At 47.1% G+C, this 18,563-nt stretch overlaps 1 protein-coding gene across 2 annotated transcripts in view; it reads right to left on the bottom strand.

The window, feature by feature from the left end:
• Positions 1-3,051: 3,051 nt before the first annotated feature.
• Positions 3,052-18,563, bottom strand: part of WDR19 (WD repeat domain 19) — an 81,756-nt gene continuing 66,244 nt past the window's right edge. For both annotated transcript variants that reach the window (XM_083158411.1, XM_083158413.1), the window contains exons 27-37: positions 15,415-15,527; positions 14,186-14,254; positions 13,950-14,027; positions 13,773-13,869; positions 13,072-13,196; positions 11,946-12,027; positions 7,248-7,398; positions 7,034-7,157; positions 5,700-5,776; positions 4,306-4,430; positions 3,052-3,235 (exon numbers count right to left, since the gene is read on the bottom strand). In XM_083158411.1, coding sequence (XP_083014537.1) covers positions 4,316-4,430; positions 5,700-5,776; positions 7,034-7,157; positions 7,248-7,398; positions 11,946-12,027; positions 13,072-13,196; positions 13,773-13,869; positions 13,950-14,027; positions 14,186-14,254; positions 15,415-15,527 — 1,031 coding nt within the window. In that variant the 3' untranslated portion in view covers positions 3,052-3,235; positions 4,306-4,315. The remainder of the gene's footprint in view (positions 3,236-4,305; positions 4,431-5,699; positions 5,777-7,033; positions 7,158-7,247; positions 7,399-11,945; positions 12,028-13,071; positions 13,197-13,772; positions 13,870-13,949; positions 14,028-14,185; positions 14,255-15,414; positions 15,528-18,563) is intronic.

The raw sequence follows: 18,563 nt of genomic DNA on the forward strand, positions 1-18,563 counted from the left end.
TGGAGGTGTCTTCGCAGCCGCCCAGAAATAGTTTGTTATGACGTGGTGGAAGTGGCTGTGTGCACAGACCACACACACATTGGAGGCCATACGTAGAGGAAAAAACTGCACCTGCCAGAGGGATATGCAAATGCCAGTGGTGGCATCTAAGGACGCACCAATCTGCAGCATGTACGGGCGCTGATTGTGGTTGTGTCAGTCCTTGCACGTTTGGATGCACACATATGTACACAAGGACTTTGCCATCACATACAGGAACATGCCAATAGCCGGAACTACTGCGACCACCTCTACCTGTACACAAAGAAAGGCGAATCCGCTTTCTGGAGAATTTCTATTATTTAGGTCTGATCTTAGCTGAAGCTGCAGGTGAGAACTATAGGTGAAACCCTTTTGTACTTTATTATTACCTTAGTCCATTTGATTAACTCCCAGGACTGAACAGTTGCGGATCTAGACTTCTCTTCTAGAGGGGGGGGTTACTGTTTAAACTTGACCCTTCCCATTCCTGACTCCTTCCATTGTAAGACTGCCCCCTCATAATAATAATGAAAAAAAAAACACAATAATAAATGTAAAAGAAAAAAACCTGCATGGGGGGGTCTGCATTGCAAACACACTGTATGTGCAGCCGGACACCCCAGCAGCCGGACAGTGCACACACAAGGGAGCTCCAGGCTCCGTTGCCGGCCGGGCAGTGCTGCAGACACAGCCCACCCCCCACTGTCATTGAGCAATCAGGGTGGCAAACCACCTAATTTAAAGCCCACCAGCCAATAGGACGGCAGGATGGAGAGAGAAAGCCCCGCTATATCAGCTACTGGGTGAGAGAAGCAGCGTCATCTCCCCATCACCACTACAATCATTACTTAGTAGGTGCGGGTGCAGATGCGGTGGCGGCAATGAGGAGTATACCCCTCGCCCCCTGCAGTGATTCCACTGGCCTACATCATAGTCTTGAAAAAGTTCCCAGCTGACTACGGGAACGAAACGCGTTGACGTCATCATCACATCTGAATTGGAGATCCACTCAGCAAACCCCCAGCTTGTTCCATAGCTGAAGCGCAGCCCGTTCCACGCTGCTGGCAAACAGCCGCTCCACGCTGACCGGGTCCACCGCAGCACAGGCTCACCTTTGGCTCACCGCTGACCCTGCATTTGACCCTCAGCTGAAGTGCAGCTCCCCTCCTTGCTGCCGGCAATCAGCTGTCCACCGCTCTCCACGCTACAGTGAGGAAGACTCTATCTCACCACAGCGCGGAGTACTCCTTACGCCGCCGTGGTCAGGATGGTGGATCCGTCTCTGACTACAGGCAGGTCACACCGGCGTGCTGCCGATATTAGTGTTAGTTACATCTGGAAGGAACTCCATCCCTATAACAACTGGGACCGCTCGCTGGAGACCCCCGCAAACAAGCACGGAGAAGGTGCTATCCCCCAGGGTGAGCATAATACAAAACCTGTGACTACACACTATCCCCTGTGATTTGAATTTACCGGTCAGTCCACACACAGTAAATCCATACTCTGCATCAATTGGACCTTTCCCCCTATTTGGTACTGCAAACTACCATTATATGCATACTTTTGCACAATTCTGTTGAAACAACCTATATTGCTGAAAATTCGCAAAAGCCATCATAGCTTATATAACTGGGATCCCAATTCATGGAAACATTTTAGTATTGTTTTTATGTAATAAATGTATGTCTATGTATTATCTATATTTACTCTTTTCATATAAAATTTGCAAAAGCAACAGTGTGTCCAGCCTTTATCTTTATTCAGCCAAACCAGTGTGTTCATATTATTATTATTTTCTCAAACAGCAGCGCCAGTCACTTAAACAGCAAGTGTGTTTTCCAGAATCTCCGGAATTGGATAAGGTTTTATTGGAAGCCTGGCAGTCATCGGATAAAAAATTCCAGGTGTCTAGGAAGTTTAAGGTATTATATCTGTTTTCACAGGAGTCAAGAAACAAATGGGAGTCTCCTCCTCCAGCGGACACGTCGGTGTCTAGATTGTCTAAACGTACAACTCTTCCTATTCCAGGAGCTGTGGCACTTAAGGAGGCTCCAGACCGCAGGTTGGAGGCCACTCTTAAGTCAGTTTATTCTGCTTCTGGGTTGTTGTTGCGGCCTGCTTTAGCAGTGGCCTGGGTAAGCAAGGTCATTGAAAAATGGGCAGCTCAGGTAATAGGCCTGGAGCAGAATTGTTGCCCTTGGCTGAATATATCCAAGATGCGGCTGGGTATCTGGTGGAGGCCGCCACAGATACGGCTGCATTGGGGGCCAGAATTTCGGCATCTGCAGTATTGGCTAGACATTCGCTATGGCTTCGGTCCTGGCAGGCAGAGGCGGAAATCAAGGTGGTGGAAGCCCTGCCATTTAATGGAGAGATCTTATTTGGACCAGAGCTGGATAAGTTAATCTCGTAGGCTACAGGCGGCAAATCAACTTTCCTGCCATCCCTAGCGCCAGCTTCAAAAAGGCCTTATGAGGGCCCGCCTTTCGAGGTGCATCAGGAGGCAGAGGGGCATTCTCGAGGAAGACGTGGCAGAGGGTCAGCCACGTCTATGCCCGCGGTATCTACCGCTCGCCGCCAGGAGCAGAAGCCCCCTGAAAAGCCCGTTGCATGATGGGCTCCCCGACCTCCAGGCTGTTTGCTTTTGCAGAGGCATGGCGACAGACTTGCACGGATTTGTGGGCTCAGCATGTGGTATCAAGAGGATACCAGCTGGAGTTCACATCTTTTCCTCCAGGATTTGTTTTTACAACAGGGCACCCGTCGTTGGAGTCAAAACGGGAAGCTCTCGAAACCTCAATACAAAAGCTGTTGCAATTGGGAGTAATTGTAATCGTACCAATGGAGCAAAGAGGGCAAGTATCTAAATTGGCTCGTTTTGGGCCATATCGTCCTGGTGTGTACCCCACATGAGATGCAACCCAGGACTCCTGCAACAGTGTGTGGGGTGATACTGTGTATAAAGTCCTATAGTAAATGTCACATCATCAACTGTGTAAGTGATATAAAGTAGAACGGAGCCAAAACTCTGCAGGCAACATGTTTATTATAAATATAAGCAACATTATCAAATTATTTCCATTATTGTAGCAAACACATTTACAAAATATTCATTTCACAGGATACACGATTCATTACAAAGTATCAGATATTTATAAAAATATATATATAAGTTGAGAATGTTGGATCAGACCAGCAGTTCCACAGAGCCCTAAAAGAACAAATAATACATAAAATTGTATTACAAACTTGACAGATTTAGTACTGTACGTATGCCAACTGTGGTCTTTAAGGCACTCCAACAATCCAGGTTTTAAGTATTTCCATGCTTGTGAACAGATAGGATAATCAAACTGCGAGGGGTACTAATTAAATCACATGAGCATGGAACGCCTTAAACCAGGGATGGGAAACCTTCGGCCCTCCAGCTGTTGTTGAACTACAATCCCAGCATGCCCTGCAATGGTTTTAGAATGACCAAATAGCAAAATGTTAGCAGGGCATGCTGGGATGTGTAGTTCAACAACAGCTGGAAGGCTGAAGGTTCCCCATCACTGCCTTAAACCCTGCACTGTTGGGCTACACTGAGGATGGTGTTTGAAAACCTCTGCACTAGTCCATAAGGCACAGGTGTGAGAGGTAGAAACATTCAGAACTTTAATTACAGATACACGTTATAAGCATATAATTAGTGCTACTGTAGGCTGGTGCAGGGGGATGCAGGAAAGATTTATACTGGCACTGGAATCCTGATTGGTAACCACAACACTAGTGTCGGAGAGTGGAGATGCCGGGATCCTGACAACCAGCAGCCCGATCCAAAAGTGTGCGGCGTGTTGTATACGTACGTACGTACGTGTGTGTGTGTGTATAGGGGAGGTATTCTGTAAGCGAGATGCTGCTGTCGGTCTGTCTTTTGAGCGCTGGAATCCCATCTGCTGGTCACACATACTGATTCCAGTGCTCACTGATTGTAATGACAAGTAGAAAAGCCAGAGTATTGACCAGTGATGGCTAACCTTGACACTCCAGCTGTTGAACTACACATCCCAGAATGCCCTGCATCAGTTTTGGCATGGCCAAATAGCAAAACTGTAGCAGGGAATGCTGGGATGTGTAGTTCAACAACAGGTGGAGTGTCAAGGTTAGTCATCACTGTTCTAGACAGTGCCAGGAGCATGGACCATACAGGTACATACAGGAGATTAGGTATTTACTACATATGATTGGAATGAGGCCAATGATATCTATCACGGGAAGAAGAGAGTGATTACTGCTTACGCCATCTGTGTCACTGATCGTCCTGTTCCTGTCTGAGATACACCGAGCAGTCCGGCACCTTCAGCAGCTGGCCAGCGGTCACCTTCTCAGAACACATGGGACAGGTGCTCTCTGTCTCCAGCAGTCTGGGGAGAGGGAGAACCGCGCAGGGCACTTATTAATTGTATCCACTGATCATTTATCTCACTCGTCTGCATTAATATCTTCTGTATCGTTACTAATTCCTTCATTATGTAAATACCTCGTATGCAGCATTACCTGTCATCAGTTATGGGTGCGATTTCATTGGTGGGATAGGAAATATTTTGGAATGACATTAAATAAATGGGGAATTGTAAGCACTTAAATTGAAATGGCATTAGACAGATTTGGGGGCACCAAGGCATGTGCCCCCCCTACCATACAGCAACACAGTGTACAAAGATGTGCACCAGTCCATGTTGTGGGGTGCAGTGTACTGAGCGAATAAACACAGGTTGTCACCTGCTTGTCCTTGCCTGCAGTGGGCTTCTGGTTGGCTGCTTAGTGACCATATAAAAGAGCTTACATGCCACTGCCCTTCAGGTGAAGACAGAAGAGGAGCCGCCGCAGGTCCTAGGGAGGTAGTGGTCATGCAAAACAGCTTAAGGCTGCCATCCCCCAGGGGTAGGTGCTGCATAATCTACTACTACTATTATTATTATTATTAAAATGTTCTTATTTTAATGTTTTAATTACAGACGGACTATATGTCCGGCCATGCTGGCACTTTTGGTTCTCCAAGTGCCAATTTGCTGTGGCTGGCTTTCCCGGACCTGTAGGCTGCTTGTAAAGAACAATATTAATGTACCATTAACCCCTCATCTGCCTCCACCAGGGGTGTGGGGTGTAGCCCTGGACTGGTTATTGTTCGGGAGGGGGGGAACCCATTTTGCTTGGCTACAGGGTCTTTTCCCATTAACTGCAAAATAGGGTACTCTGGATGTGCAGGAGATAAATGGGAGCAAACAAGGAGCTTTCAGCATATCAAATTAATTATTTAAAAATTCATAATACACAACAGTAAACAGATATAACAGTGGCTCTGACATTGGTCCTCGAGTACCCCGAGCAGCGCATGTTTTCCAGGTCACCTGGCAGGTGCATTCATTACTCACTGGCACATTTTCAGAGATCCAAAGGTGGAACTAATTATTTTACTTGTAATTCTGTGAGGAAACCTGGGAAACGTGAACTGTTGGGGTACTTGAGGACCGAGGTTGGGAACCACTCATGTATAACATGGAGTAGGCAACTCAGATGGTGCCTGCCGTGAAGTCAGGTGTCAGTGTGTCTATGGAAGCACGCTCTTTATTTTAATAAACAGATTAAAACTTGAAGTAGTGACGGAAATAACTGCTACACCCGCAACTTACGTTTTGAACTCTGGGTACAGGGCTGGGAACTCACAATGGGGGCAGATGCACCAGTCCTCTTTAATCATGTGCCGACCCTGTAATACAGAATAGCGCATTGCATGAGCTTGTATAATGCTGGTTTCTACAGGACTTGGGCACAGATACCATAGGGAAAAATGTTTAAGCTGCTGTATTAAGGGCGAGGGTCATTTAACAGCTCTTTGCTTTTTACCAAGCCACGTTCTGCATCCAATTGGTCCATGCCCCAAACCACCCTCTGCATCTGATTGGACCCAGCACCAAACCACCCTCTTTATCCGACTGGACCCCGCTCCAAACCACAATCCACATCCAATAGGATACCCCGGTCTCCTATGTGTGAGGAATGTGTGTCCCACTGTCCGGCCTCCTATGTGTAAGGAATGCGTGTCCCACTGCCCGGCCTCCCATGTGTGAGGAATGCGTGTCCCACTGCCCGGCCTCCCATGTGTGAGGAATGCGTGTCCCACTGCCGGGCCTCCCATGTGTGAGGAATGCGCGTCCCACTGCCCGGCCTCCCATGTGTGAGGAATGCGCGTCCCACTGCCCGGCCTCCCATGTGTGAGGAATGCGCGTCCCACTGCCCGGCCTCCCATGTGTGAGGAATGCGCGTCCCACTGCCCGGCCTCCCATGTGTGAGGAATGCGCGTCCCACTGCCCGGCCTCCCATGTGTGAGGAATGCGCGTCCCACTGCCCGGCCTCCCATGTGTGAGGAATGCGCGTCCCACTGCCCGGCCTCTCATGTGTGAGGAATGCGCGTCCCACTGCCCGGCCTCCCATGTGTGAGGAAAGCGCGTCCCACTGCCCGGCCTCCCATGTGTGAGGAATGCGCGTCCCACTGCCCGGCCTCCCATGTGTGAGGAATGCGCGTCCCACTGCCCGGCCTCCCATGTGTGAGGAAAGCGCGTCCCACTGCCCGGCCTCCCATGTGTGAGGAATGCGCGTCCCACTGCCCGGCCTCCCATGTGTGAGGAATGCGCGTCCCACTGCCCGGCCTCCCATGTGTGAGGAATGCGTGTCCCACTGCCCGGCCTCCCATGTGTGAGGAAAGCGCGTCCCACTGCCCGGCCTCCCATGTGTGAGGAAAGTGTCTCACTGCCCGGCCTCCTATGTGTGAGGAATGTGTGTCCCACTGCCCGGCCTCCTATGTGTGAGGAATGCGTGTCCCACTGCCCGGCCTATGAAATGGGGAAATTTACCAGGCCAATAGGCCATAGGTGTGTACTGTACATGATTGCTGCTAAATATAAGAGCTTAGTTATGGTCCATAGAACTGTATACATATATACTACATGGAATGGAGTTTGCTTACGGTAGCTATACAGTATGGCAGGTTATTCTTGCAGCCAGGGCAGAGAAGTTCACACTCCGGGAGCTTGAAGTCACAGAATGGACAAGGAGCCGTTTCTTCCTCCAGCTCAGAGGTGTCCGGTCGCCTGTGCAGACACACAAGGCACAATCACTGAGAAGATAGAGACGTTGTCACCCGGTCGGTGCCCATGTTGTGGCCCTCAGCTGCTACTCACCTGACCATTGCCTCTATCTTCTTCTTATACTTTGCATCTATCTTGTTGCGATACTCCGGCCTCATCAGCATGGCGGCAAAACTGAAGGCAGAGTTTTTCAGTGCAGCTCTGTGACACTCAATTACAGTGGAGGTCAGGATCGGGACTATGTCTGTAAGAGCAAAGGAGAATCAAAGGAACCAAACATCAAATATCTGCCTGAAGATGTCCCTGCGTTAGTAACGTAACTCATTGTACATATAGGTGACTGGATCCGGAATCGGTACATCTGTCAGAATGAACTTAGGTCTACAGTCATTAGGTCGACCCCATTAGGTCGACTGGCTGGAAGGTCAACCTGATTTAAGGTCGACATGGGCCAATGTCGACATGACTTAAGGTCGAATTTGCATAAAGGTCGACATGAGGAAGGTCGACTGGTCATAATGTCGACATGGGTGTTTCGCTGTTTTTTGATCCGAATGTCAACACAGTCGACATGGACACAGAATCGGACCCTAGTGGATGGTAGGGCATGAAATACCGCCTGTCGGCACATGTCGGCTCAAAAAACAGTGAAAAACCCCATGTCGACCGTATGACCAGTCGACCTTCCTTATGTCGACCTTTATGCAAATTCGACCTTAAGTCATGTCGACCTTGGCCCATGTCGACTTTAAGTCAGGTCGACCTTCCTGCCAGTTGACCTAGTGGGGTCGACCTAATGACTGTAGACCTAAGTTCATTCTAATAGATGACCACTTCCCCTAGATCCTTACATGGCAGGAGAGACTGGAGATGGCTGAGGCAGTATGAGCTTCATGTGATGTATGGAATGGCTTGGACTGGTTTGGAGAGCTCACTGTAGATTCGGTCTTAGAAGTGTGATCACCAACGTGAGATGTAAGGGCGAGATGTATCTGTGTATGATTCAGGTGAGGAGAGCAGCACTATATCTGAGGAGGGGATGGTGTTGGTTGGTTTGTACTCTGTGCAAGGTAAATTGCCTCTGAGTTACCAGTTCTAAATGTAGGAGCTCATGTAGGGGTAATGGGATTAAACCTCTCCCCCCCCCCCCCCCCCCAAAAAAAAAAGCCTTCTCTGAAAACACTAGTATATGCGCCTGGGTCACACCGGGAGCATTAGTATATGCGCCTGGGTCACACCGGGAGAGAACATTAGTATATGCGCCTGGGTCACACCGGGAGAGAGCAGTAGTATATGTGCCTGGGTTACAGCGGGAGAGAGCAGTAGTATATGCGCCTGGGTCACACCGGGAGAGAGCAGTATTATATGTGCCTGTGTTACACCGGGAGAGAACATTAGTATATGTGCCTGGGTTACACCGGGAGAGAGCAGTAGTATATGTGCCTGTGTTACACCGGGAGAGAACATTAGTATATGTGCCTGGGTTACACCGGGAGAGAGCAGTAGTATATGTGCCTGGGTTACAGCGGGAGAGAGCAGTAGTATATGCGCCTGGGTCACACCGGGAGAGAGCAGTATTATATGTGCCTGTGTTACACCGGGAGAGAACATTAGTATATGTGCCTGGGTTACACCGGGAGAGAGCAGTAGTATATGTGCCTGTGTTACACCGGGAGAGAACATTAGTATATGTGCCTGGGTTACACCGGGAGAGAGCAGTAGTATATGTGCCTGGGTTACAGCGGGAGAGAGCAGTAGTATATGCGCCTGGGTCACACCGGGAGAGAGCAGTATTATATGTGCCTGTGTTACACCGGGAGAGAACATTAGTATATGTGCCTGGGTTACACCGGGAGAGAGCAGTAGTATATGTGCCTGTGTTACACCGGGAGAGAACATTAGTATATGTGCCTGGGTTACACCGGGAGAGAGCAGTAGTATATGTGCCTGGGTTACAGCGGGAGAGAGCAGTAGTATATGTGCCTGGGTTACAGCGGGAGAGAGCAGTAGTATATGTGCCTGGGTTACACCGGGAGAGAGCAGTATTATATGTGCCTGTGTTACACCGGGAGAGAACATTAGTATATGTGCCTGGGTTACACCGGGAGAGAGCAGTAGTATATGTGCCTGGGTTACAGCGGGAGAGAGCAGTAGTATATGTGCCTGGGTTACACCGGGAGAGAGCAGTAGTACATGTGCCTGGGTTACAGCGGGAGAGAGCAGTAGTATATGTGCCTGGGTTACACCGGGAGAGAGCAGTAGTATATGTGCCTGGGTTACACTGGGAGAGAACAGTAGTATATGTGCCTGGGTTACACCGGGAGAGAGCAGTAGTACATGTGCCTGGGTTACACTGGGAGAGAACAGTAGTACATGTGCCTGGGTTACAGCGGGAGAGAGCAGTAGTACATGTGCCTGGGTTACACTGGGAGAGAACAGTAGTACATGTGCCTGGGTTACAGCGGGAGAGAGCAGTAGTATATGTGCCTGGGTTACACCGGGAGAGAGCAGTAGTACATGTGCCTGGGTTACACCGGGAGAGAGCAGTAGTATATGTGCCTGGGTTACACTGGGATAGAACAGTAGTGTATGCGCCTGGGTCACACCGGGATAGAGCAGTAGTATATGTGCCTGTGTTACACCGGGAGAGAACAAGAGTATATGTGCCTGGGTTACACCGGGAGAGAACAGTAGTATATGTGCCTGGGTTACACCGGAAGAGAACAGGAGTATATGTGCCTGTGTTACACCGGGAGAGAGCAGTAGTATATGTACCTGGGTCACACCGGGAGAGAACGGTAGTATATGTACCTGGGTTACACAGGGAGAGAGCAGTAGTATATTTGCCTGGGTTATAGCGGGAGAGAGCAGTAGTATATCTGCCTGGGTTACACTGGGAGAGAACAGTAGTGTATCTGCGTGGGTTACACCGGGAGAGAACAGTAGTATATGTGCATGTGTTAAGGCCCCCATACATTAGGCCGACTTGTCCTAGGGACAAGTCGGACCCAATTTACCTGCGAGCCGCCCGGCAGCTCCCCGGGAGGCTCACATACAATTTGGCACTTGATGTGCCATTTTTACATGGGATAAATCGCATGCGATTTATCCCATGTAAAAAAAAACCCGGGGAGCTGCAGGGCGGTGAGCAGTAGTGGGGGCGGGCAGCGGCAGTAGTGGGGACGGGCAGCGGTGGTGGGGGCGGTAGTGGGGGCGGGCAGCGGCGACGGGCGGCGTTTGCGGTGAGCGCAGTGTACTTACACATAGCAGCAGCGGCGGGGACGGGACGCGCAGTGGCGGCTATTATATTTTTAAAATACTTGTCAAATGACCGGCCGCTCTCTGATTGGCCGGAGAGCTCTCAGCCAATCAGAGAGCGGCCGGTCATTTGACAAGTATTTTAAAAATATAATAGCCGCCACTGCGCGTCCCGTCCCCGCCGCTGCTGCTACTGCTATGTGTAAGTACACTGCGCTCACCGCAAACGCCGCCCGTCCCCGCCGCCGCTGCCCGCCCCCACTACCGCTGCCGCTGGCCGCCCCCACTACTCCCCCGGTGTCTGTATGCATATGCCTGTCAGGTGGCAGGCATATGCATACAGGGAGGTCGGACGTGATCGTATGTACAGACCGTCCGACCTCCCTGATCCGGTCCGATGCGCACGGGACCGCGCATCGGATCGGATCAAATGTCACATACCTACGATTTTGGGCCGATTTCATCCGATTATCGGCACAAAGTGCCGAAATCGGATGAAATCGTCCCAAAATCGCATAGTGTATGGGGGCCTTTACACTGGGAGAGAACAGTAGTGTATCTGCGTGGGTTACACCGGTAGAGAACAGTAGTATATGTGCATGATGTGTTACACAGGGAGAGAGCAGTAGTGTATGTGCCTGGGTTACACTGGGAGAGAACAGGAGTATATGTGCCTGGGTTACACCGGGAGAGAACAGTAGTATATGTGCATGTGTTACACCGGGAGAGAACAGTAAAGTATCTGCCTGGGTTACACCGGGATAGAACAGTAGTATATGCGCCTAGGTTACAGCAGGAGAGAACAGTAGTATATGTACCTGTGTTAAACTGGGAGAGAGCAGTAGTATGTGTGCCTGGGTTACACCAGGCGAGAACAGGAGTGTATATACCTGGGTTACACCGGGTGAGAGAACAGTAGTATATGCGCCTGGGTTACATCGGGAGAGAACAGTAGTTTATGTGTCTGGGTTACATCGGGAGAGAGCAGTAGAATATGTGCCTTGGTTACACTGGGAGAGAGCAGTAGTATATGCGCCTGGATTACACCGGAGAGAGCAGTAGTATATGCGCCTGGATTACACCGGAGAGAGCAGTAGTATATGCGCCTGGATTACACCGGAGAGAGCAGTAGTATATGCGCCTGGCTTACACCAGGAGAGAACAGTAGTATATGTACCTGGGTTACATCAGGAGAGAACAGAAGTGTATATGCCTGGGTTACATTGGGAGAGAACAGGAGTATATGTACTTGGGTTACACCTGAAGGTGTAATCCCAGGCATTTTATTATAGTTTAGGATCTTTATTTTTAACTAGTAATAGCTGTTGTATAGATCCAGTGTTCCTACAGCCAGGCAGAATGGTCAGTGGCAGAGGTACCAATACAGGGCAGTCAGGGAAGTGGTAATTGTGCAAATAGCCAGGCCATATGGAAATGACTTATCTGCATGTTCTACTGAACATCCTCTAGTACTGTCTCCTGGTACAGATACGCATCATTCCTACATGACCGCACAGCCCTGCCAGTACTTACGGGAGGGGAATTTACTGATATTGTTAGCAACACGTATCAGCATGCGAGCGCCTTTCAGATGGTCCCCGCGCTTAACATGGATCTGTAACAGAATAAGAAAGAGCGAACGAGTAAGTACATTGTGGAAGGTGATGAAGCTCCAGTTCCACATGTGTTTAGGATAACACTATTATAGTGTATCTCACCAACGCATTCCAATACCAAATCCAGAAAACAATACTGGAGCCATGAAGAACTCAGGGGTATGCGGCCTACTCTGGTGATCTGGCTATTGGACTATCTCTGACTGGAGTAGAAGGCAGCCAGAGTCATAGGACAGTCATGTGTATCCAAAAGAATTATTGGATTGGTCATTCAATCATTTTATTCCCATGAAAAAGAAGGTAGCCATTATATATTTTATGGTATTACTTACAATATAATAATCAGATAACAGTTATACAGGTAGGTGGAGATTCTCTAAAGCAGAAATGGGGTAAAAACCCCGTTATCAGGCTTTTTACCGCATTTCTGTATGCTCTGTCCCCCCTCCGCAGTGTCACTGCTGCGGAGGAAATCGCCAGAAGCCTATGTGCTTCTTACCGCAGCGCTGTGTGAGGGATCCGTCATGGATCCCTCCCAACATGCACCGAATATAAGGTTAATTGGATTATTCAAAAGCCTTAGCAGAAATGCACTGGGTGCCGTATCATCCAATAGGATGTTAGTTACAGAGTTATATTAAATGACGGTTAATGATTGGTTACAGACCTCATTGTGTATGTTACATATGGTAGAATACAGCCCCTACAGTGTATTATATGGTCTGGTAGTTCTGTGGCCAAGTGCCTTTACGCAGGTCACCCCCTGTAGTCCGTGAATGCGCACAGCATCTTTTCTTGCAGGCAGAGGGGCTGGGGGCTGGTCAGCAGCTCGCAGAGCTGCTGGGCATGCCCCCACCGCGGCGGAAACGGGGGCGTGGCCTCGTGGTAGCATAGTGAGTATAGGCCATGCCCTTTCCGGCGGGCCACGCTCCCAAAAGTCGGTGCGCAGCTTCAGCGCACACACAGTCACGTCCCTGCCTTCACGGATGTTGGGAGGTATGCATCACTGTTATACTAGAACAGCAGGGAACAGCTCCAAATACCTTGACGAGGATGTAGCTGTGCAGGATCATCAGGTTTGTCACCATCTCTGCAGGGATCTTTATTTTCTGTGTTTTCAGTTCCATGTACATACTGAAGAGCACGTCATGTGCGTTTCGGTAGTTGCCTTTCAATAGAAAAAAAAATGCAGATTTTTTTTACAATTACATAGAAAATAAAATAAAATAACCCCAACAGAGCAACACAATTTGCTCCATGTTGCCATAGAAAATATTGACTTAAGCCCTAGACGGGTGAATTAGCGACCAGCCGCTGATGCAAGCCACAGCAAGGACTGACACAGCAGGGATGAGCACAGTGGTGACTGGCACAGCAGGGATGAGCACAGTGGGGACTGTCACAGCAGGGATGAGCACAGTGGGGACTGGCACATCATTCTTAACAAATAACCCAGGAGAGAAGGAAAAAGATCATGATGGATTTAGGCATATAACAAATAATAAGGACTGTGGTTGAGCCCTGATCCCCCACTGACATGATCACAGAAATAAGTCCACATATTACCAGGTACGCGCTAACTGTAACCTGCCATAACAGGACTGATGTTCAGTAATGACAGCAATGCCCATATAGTGCATGTGAGCGGTCACTCACAACAGTGTCCTCAGTGACACAGGACATACAGCAATCTGGTGTCGGAACTCCAGTCTGTGTACCAAGATCCTACGTGTATTATAGTGACCTGCAGATTGCTCCTCCCGGGCTATGATGATGGCGGTGCGGGCAGCCTCTCTGTATTGCTTCAGAGCCATGTACAGGCGGAAGAGGTACTTTGCATCCTGAGAAAGAGAAACAATTTGCGGTCTGTGACGTATATTACACTACGTTATGTTCAATAGGACAGAGAACAATACCGTACCTTCGGCATGCCGTCATTTTCCCCCATTAGATAGTCTATCAACTGATTGGTCAGTGGATCCTCCTTGGCCTGTCCAACCTATACAGAGAGAAGGGTTGCAGGGTTAGAAATCTCACATTCAGAAGATGTCCTTTTAATGTATAGAACCAGGTCAATGTGTCATACTATATTATATTCATACTATGTTATATACCTGCTATAGTCAGGTAACTGTACATAAAGTTGCATTGTCTCACCGTTTCAATTGCCATTTCTATCGCAGTGTTTTCATCGGTAGCTGAGCACTTTAAAAAGTGTTTTAATGCCTAAAATATAAAGAGAAAAAGGGATTTTAAGCAAAAATACATGCGGTTACCTGTTTTTTTAAAGCAGCAATCATATACAAAGCAAAGCCAACATGGTGTAAATGATTGCTGCTTTAAAAAAAAAAAAACAGGCAGACTCACACAAAGTCAGTCAGTATTCTGGCGGTCAGGATTTCCGAATTCAGTAAAACAACAGCCGCCATCCCGATTGGTGAGTATGTGGGTCGGGTCAGGCTGGGGAAGGGGGAGTTAGGTGAAGGCACTAGGTGGGGGACTTAGAGTTAGGATGTGGGGACGGGAAGATTAGGGTTAGGCTGTGGGGGAAGAGAAGATTAGGGTTAGGCTGTATGGAGAGGGTTAGGATCACGTTACGGGGAGGAAGGGTTAGGCTGCTAGAAAGGAGGGTTGGTTTGGGGGGGGGGGGGGGGGGGCAGGGAATGTAATACCCCTTTCACACCAGCCTAAATTCCCGGGTTGGGCCCACGACTAGCGCTGGTTTTGTAAAGTTCCCATGGCAAAATCCCTGGAAAATTTGACTGGATTTCAACCCTGCTATGGAGGGTTGTTCCCAGGGTCCTGGCCGGTGGTAAAGGGGTAGGGGAAGTCACCCGGGTTGCCGGTCCTTGGTGCGTGCAGCCAGACCGGGGATCCACACATGCTAACAGGACAGGCGATGGATGAAGAAGCTCTCCGGCACCCTCACTGCAGCCAGAGAGCTGCGTCATCTGTGCCCGCCGCCTGACCTGTCATCTGCGCCCGCCGCCTGACCTGTCATCTGCGCCCGCCGCCTGTGTGGATCATCGGCCTGCACCGAGAACCAGCAGGGTGAGTACTGTCCAACACCGCTGCCAGCCTCCTCCCCACACCAGAAAATGCAGGGACTGTTCTGGTGTGAAAGGGGCTAACCCGGGAATGCCCCGGCATGATCCCTGGGCCGAATTCCCAGGTGGGTCCCTGCATTTTCTGGTGTGAAAGGGATGCTGGCATTTTTATTCTGACCGCCGGTGGTCTGCATGTATCCCCCACAACAGCTGTTCTGTCTAGAATAAATCATTGTGATTGACAAATGCTAATAAACGTTGAATCTAGAGACCTATGTACAGAAATAAATACAGTAGTTATTGGATTATATTTTTGTTACCACAATTCCATTTACCCACCCTCGCATGTTGTCCACAGCGCAGGAAAAACTTGCCAGCTTGAAAATGCATCTTCTCCCCCTCGAAGTACAGGGCGATACTCTGGTAATCCTCACTGCTGGTGTTCTCTGATCCTGCAACACAGACACCCGCACTTATGTCACACCCTCTGCCAACTCTCAAGGCAACTGCCAGATTAGTGCAAACACATGTGCCTACAGCCTGGTATCTGAACACTGCTTGCAAACTAAAAGAGTTTCACAAATAATAAAAAAGGAGAAGAAAAAAAAAAAGGATGATCGTGCGTCTCATTAAGTTGCAACAAAAAAGATAAAATTCTAAGAAATATCTGATTTGTACAATTCCTGCAGATCTCCACATTGACAGTATCATTATCGCATGCACTAGCATCTAGCTATACTGTCAATGTAGAGCTGTGTATGGCATCTGACAGATATGGGTCATTGATTATAGCAAATTATGGCAAACATACGTGGGGTCGACCACTAAAGGTAGACATGCTTATGGTCGACAGGATCAAAAGATCGACGCAAGCACATTTGGCCATATGACTTAATGAAATGAGTAGATTCACAAGCATCCATCCGCAACATCAGCATCATATAGTATCAATGTATAAAGTGGACGCACCTATAACATCAGCATCATATAGTATCAATGTATAAAGTGGACGCACCTATAACATCAGCATCATATAGTATCAAAGTATAAAGTGGACGCACCTAGAACATCAGCATAATATAGTATCAATGTATAAAGTGGACGCACCTATAACATCAGCATAATATAGTATCAATGTATAAAGTGGACGCACCTATAACATCAGCATCATATAGTATCAATGTATAAAGTGGCCGCACCTATAACATCAGCATCATATAGTATCAATGTATAAAGTGGACGCACTTAGAACATCAGCATAATATAGTATCAATGTATAAAGTGGACGCACCTATAACATCAGCATAATATAGTATCAATGTATAAAGTGGACGCACCTATAACATCAGCATCATATAGTATCAAAGTATAAAGTGGACGCACCTAGAACATCAGCATAATATAGTATCAATGTATAAAGTGGACGCACCTAGAACATCAGCATCATATAGTATCGATGTATAAAGTGGACGCACCTATAACATCAGCATCGTATAGTATCAATGTATAAAGTGGCCGCACCTATAACATCAGCATAATATAATATCAATGTATAAAGTGGCCGCACCTATAACATCAGCATAATATAGTATCGATGTATAAAGTGGACGCACTTAGAACATCAGTATCATATAGCATCAATGTATAAAGTGGACGCACCTATAACATCAGCATCGTATAGTATCAATGTATAAAGTGGCCGCACCTATAACATCAGCATAATATAGTATCGATGTATAAAGTGGACGCACCTATAACATCAGCATCGTATAGTATCGATGTATAAAGTGGACGCACCTATAACATCAGCATCGTATAGTATCAATGTATAAAGTGGCCGCACCTATAACATCAGCATAATATAGTATCGATGTATAAAGTGGACGCACCTATAACATCAGCATCGTATAGTATCAATGTATAAAGTGGCCGCACCTATAACATCAGCATCGTATAGTATCAATGTATAAAGTGGACGCACCTAGAACATCAGCATCGTATAGTATCAATGTATAAAGTGGACGCACCTATAACATCAGCATAATATAGTATCAATGTATAAAGTGGACGCACCTATAACATCAGCATCGTATAGTATCAATGTATAAAGTGGACGCACCTAGAACATCAGCATCGTATAGTATCAATGTATAAAGTGGACGCACCTATAACATCAGCATAATATAGTATCAATGTATAAAGTGGACGCACCTAGAACATCAGTATCATATAGCATCAATGTATAAAGTGGACGCACCTATAACATCAGCATCATATATTATCAATGTATAAAGTGGACGCACCTATAACATCAGCATTATATAGTATCAATGTATAAAGTGGCCGCACCTATAACATCAGCATCATATATTATCAATGTATAAAGTGGACGCACCTATAACATCAGCATCATATAGTATCAATGTATAAAGTGGCCGCACCTATAACATCAGCATAATATAGTATCGATGTATAAAGTGGCCGCACCTATAACATCAGCATCATATAGTATCAATGTATAAAGTGGACGCACCTATAACATCAGCATCATATAGTATCAATGTATAAAGTGGACGCACCTATAACATCAGCATAATATAGCATCAATGTATAAAGTGGTCGCACCTATAACATCAGCATCATATAGTATCAAAGTATAAAGTGGACGCACCTAGAACATCAGCATAATATAGTATCAATGTATAAAGTGGACGCACCTATAACATCAGCATAATATAGTATCAATGTATAAAGTGGACGCACCTATAACATCAGCATAATATAGTATCAATGTATAAAGTGGACGCACCTATAACATCAGCATCATATAGTATCAATGTATAAAGTGGCCGCACCTATAACATCAGCATAATATAGTATCGATGTATAAAGTGGACGCACCTATAACATCAGCATCGTATAGTATCAATGTATAAAGTGGCCGCACCTATAACATCAGCATAATATAATATCAATGTATAAAGTGGCCGCACCTATAACATCAGCATAATATAGTATCGATGTATAAAGTGGACGCACTTAGAACATCAGTATCATATAGCATCAATGTATAAAGTGGACGCACCTATAACATCAGCATCGTATAGTATCAATGTATAAAGTGGCCGCACCTATAACATCAGCATAATATAGTATCGATGTATAAAGTGGACGCACCTATAACATCAGCATCGTATAGTATCGATGTATAAAGTGGACGCACCTATAACATCAGCATCATATAGTATCAATGTATAAAGTAGACGCACCTAGAACATCAGCATAATATAGTATCAATGTATAAAGTGGACGCACCTATAACATCAGCATAATATAGTATCAATGTATAAAGTGGACGCACCTAGAACATCAGTATCATATAGCATCAATGTATAAAGTGGACGCACCTATAACATCAGCATCATATATTATCAATGTATAAAGTGGACGCACCTATAACATCAGCATTATATAGTATCAATGTATAA

This window comes from Crinia signifera, chromosome 1 (genome assembly GCF_055691185.1).
Source record: "Crinia signifera chromosome 1, ASM5569118v1, whole genome shotgun sequence".
Classification (NCBI taxonomy): domain Eukaryota; kingdom Metazoa; phylum Chordata; class Amphibia; order Anura; family Myobatrachidae; genus Crinia; species Crinia signifera.